This window comes from Salvia hispanica, chromosome 6 (assembly GCF_023119035.1).
Source record: "Salvia hispanica cultivar TCC Black 2014 chromosome 6, UniMelb_Shisp_WGS_1.0, whole genome shotgun sequence".
Lineage (NCBI taxonomy): Eukaryota > Viridiplantae > Streptophyta > Magnoliopsida > Lamiales > Lamiaceae > Salvia > Salvia hispanica.
In genome coordinates, this window is record NC_062970.1 from 30,224,851 (window position 1) to 30,227,449 (window position 2,599).

A 2,599-nucleotide genomic window follows, 5' to 3' on the forward strand; every position below is an offset into this window, starting at 1 on the left:
AATCAACTACACAATCATTTGATTTATGAGTACTACTAAATAGAATGACAATTGTAAAAGATAGGGTTCTGTGCAAATGGTCGTGTGGTAGCATTCGACTCCTTCCTTTTTCCTTTTGTCTTTTTACTACACTTGTTTGTTTGGTTGCCATGAAGTCACGTGAAAGCCTGCCTGAATTTCCCCCTCTTCCCTTTATAACACCCTCTAAACCTCACCTTATTACGCCCTTTTACACACACATCAACCACTGCCTTCCCTTCCCTTCAATCAACACAACATACCACTTCCTTTTTCCTCGAATTGGATCAAGAAAAAAAAAAAGCATTTCTTAACTAGTCTTTTTTGTTTTCTTACTCAAAAATGAACTTAAACTCCCCCCCTTCACATTTTCCTATGCACCAAATTGACAATGATCATGAGCAGCCCTTTCTCCCAAATCATTCCTCTTCTGTCTCTTGCCATTTTTTCTTTGATCCAACCCGGGATCACGCCGGATTCTATGATCACCACCAACTATACCAACCTAGCCATCATATAGCGGTACGTACCAAAAAAAATTCTTTTTTTTTCAAATTTAAATTTGATTGTGATATGAGTTTAATTTTTTTTTATCTTTAGGGTGATCAGAACTATGGGTACCACGGCGGATCAGCATACGAGACGAAAGGCGCGGACGACAGCAGCCTAAATCTAACCCTATGGAAGAAGGAAAGTGATGAGCTTCAAAATAGCAGCAACCCTATGAGATGGATGTCTTCGAAGATGAGGGTGATGCAGAAGATGAAGAAGACGGATCATGATCGTGCTGCTGTGGTTAAGACAACAACAACGGCGCAGCAGCCTTCGTCGTCATCTGTGGAGACTGATCTCAGCAGCAACAGCTCCTCTTACAACAACAACAGTCCAATTAGGGTTTGCTCCGACTGCAACACTACCAAGACCCCTTTATGGAGAAGTGGTCCCAAAGGCCCTAAGGTAATTAAATACCTTTTTTGTTAATCAAAGAGTGGGATAATTAGTTAATCAAATTTATTAATTAAGTATGCCGTGATCTTTAAACAAATTGAAAAGTTTGGGATAAATTTGATAACTAACCCTAATTAAGATAATAATTTCCTAATAAACCAAATTAAAAAAATATATATATTATTAATTTGTATTTTTGTATGTATATTTGCAGTCGTTATGCAACGCATGTGGTATAAGGCAGAGGAAGGCCAGGCGCGCCATGGCTGCAGCTGCTAACGGCGCCAGTCAGGAGCCGGTGGCGAAGATCAAACTGCAGCAGAAAAGGAAGAGCGGGCATGCCGCGTCACCGCTGAAGAAACGCTGCAAGACAGCAGTGACTGTGGCGGGTTCAGGTGGGAACGGGCAGAAGCGGATTGGTTTCGAGGATTTTTTGATAAATTTGAGCAAGAATTTGGCGTTTCACAGAGTGTTTCCAGAGGATGAGAAGGATGCTGCGTTCTTGCTCATGGCTCTATCTTCTGGCCTCGTTAATGGTTGATTTTTTTTCAATTCAAATTTGGGATCCAATTAATCAGATTAGGGTTAATTAATGTGTGGGAGTGCTCTCTTTTTTTTGTGATGGATCTAGATTAGGAGATCAAGTGAGTGAGACTTTATTCATGTGTCTTTTTTTCTCCATATTTAATAAGAAATCATGCATAATAAATTTGTGTGGTGATCTTAATTTGTAAAACCTCTTGGGACAAGTTGATAACCTAATATGGATCTCTTGTTCACATATTTATCCCAACTTATTATGTTTTAATTTGAATATTCAATCAATATTCATGTCTGTAATATGTATATTTTTAATTAATTCATTCATTTTTTGGGCTCCATTTTCTTTGTTTATTCAATTAACATTATTGTACGGAACAAGAAGTGATAGAACAAATTCTATTTGCAGCCTTGACCGAGGTGATTGTTGATCATCGAATTCTTGTCATGTCAAATAAATATATTACTAATATATTGTACATGGAGATCATTGGGAGAGGCTAAAATAATCCCAAATGCTCCATAGATAAAAAGAACAAACATATAATAAAAATCTAGCTAGTAAGGTAATAATTGATTGATACTGTCTTTTTCTTTTGGGGATTTTCAAATTCAACTCATTATGTAAAGAAATAATTGCACTAGCTGTTTTTTTGTTGTATATATGTGTTTCTGGCAATATTAGTATTACTTTGTGTGGACCAAGATATGTATGTAAATATGTATGTGTGTGTGTGTGGGTTTTTAGTGTAAAACTGTTAATGGAAGATGTGAGAGGGTGTGGGTGCAGTGCAGAGGATTATCTTGTTATGTGTCTGCGGGGCCTGAATGCTGATTGTGATGATACGAAATAAATGTCAACTTTTACGCTTGTGATAAGCCAGTACTCTATTTCTCTTTTTGTATGTTTAGTCAAAAACATTTACAAATTTTAAATTATGGTTTCTTTCCTTTTCCATTTACGGGTCGGAGGATCTGAAATCAGTGTAGTTCTAGCTACGACCTAATTAATGCTAGCTAGTCAATAACAAGTGTCATCTTGATTTTCGCGCACCCAATAACGGTTCAATTTGCACTAAGTTTCATTTTCCAA

The 2,599-nt window shown here is 37.1% G+C and overlaps 1 protein-coding gene across 1 annotated transcript; it reads left to right on the plus strand.

Moving 5' to 3' along the window:
• Nucleotides 1-211: 211 nt before the first annotated feature.
• On the plus strand, nt 212-1,806 carry LOC125192350 (putative GATA transcription factor 22). Its single transcript, XM_048089892.1, has 3 exons — nt 212-540; nt 619-975; nt 1,181-1,806. The coding sequence occupies exons 1-3, from the start codon at nt 361-363 to the stop codon at nt 1,505-1,507; spliced, it is 864 nt and encodes a 287-aa protein (XP_047945849.1). The 5' UTR covers nt 212-360; the 3' UTR covers nt 1,508-1,806.
• Nucleotides 1,807-2,599: the final 793 nt, after the last annotated feature.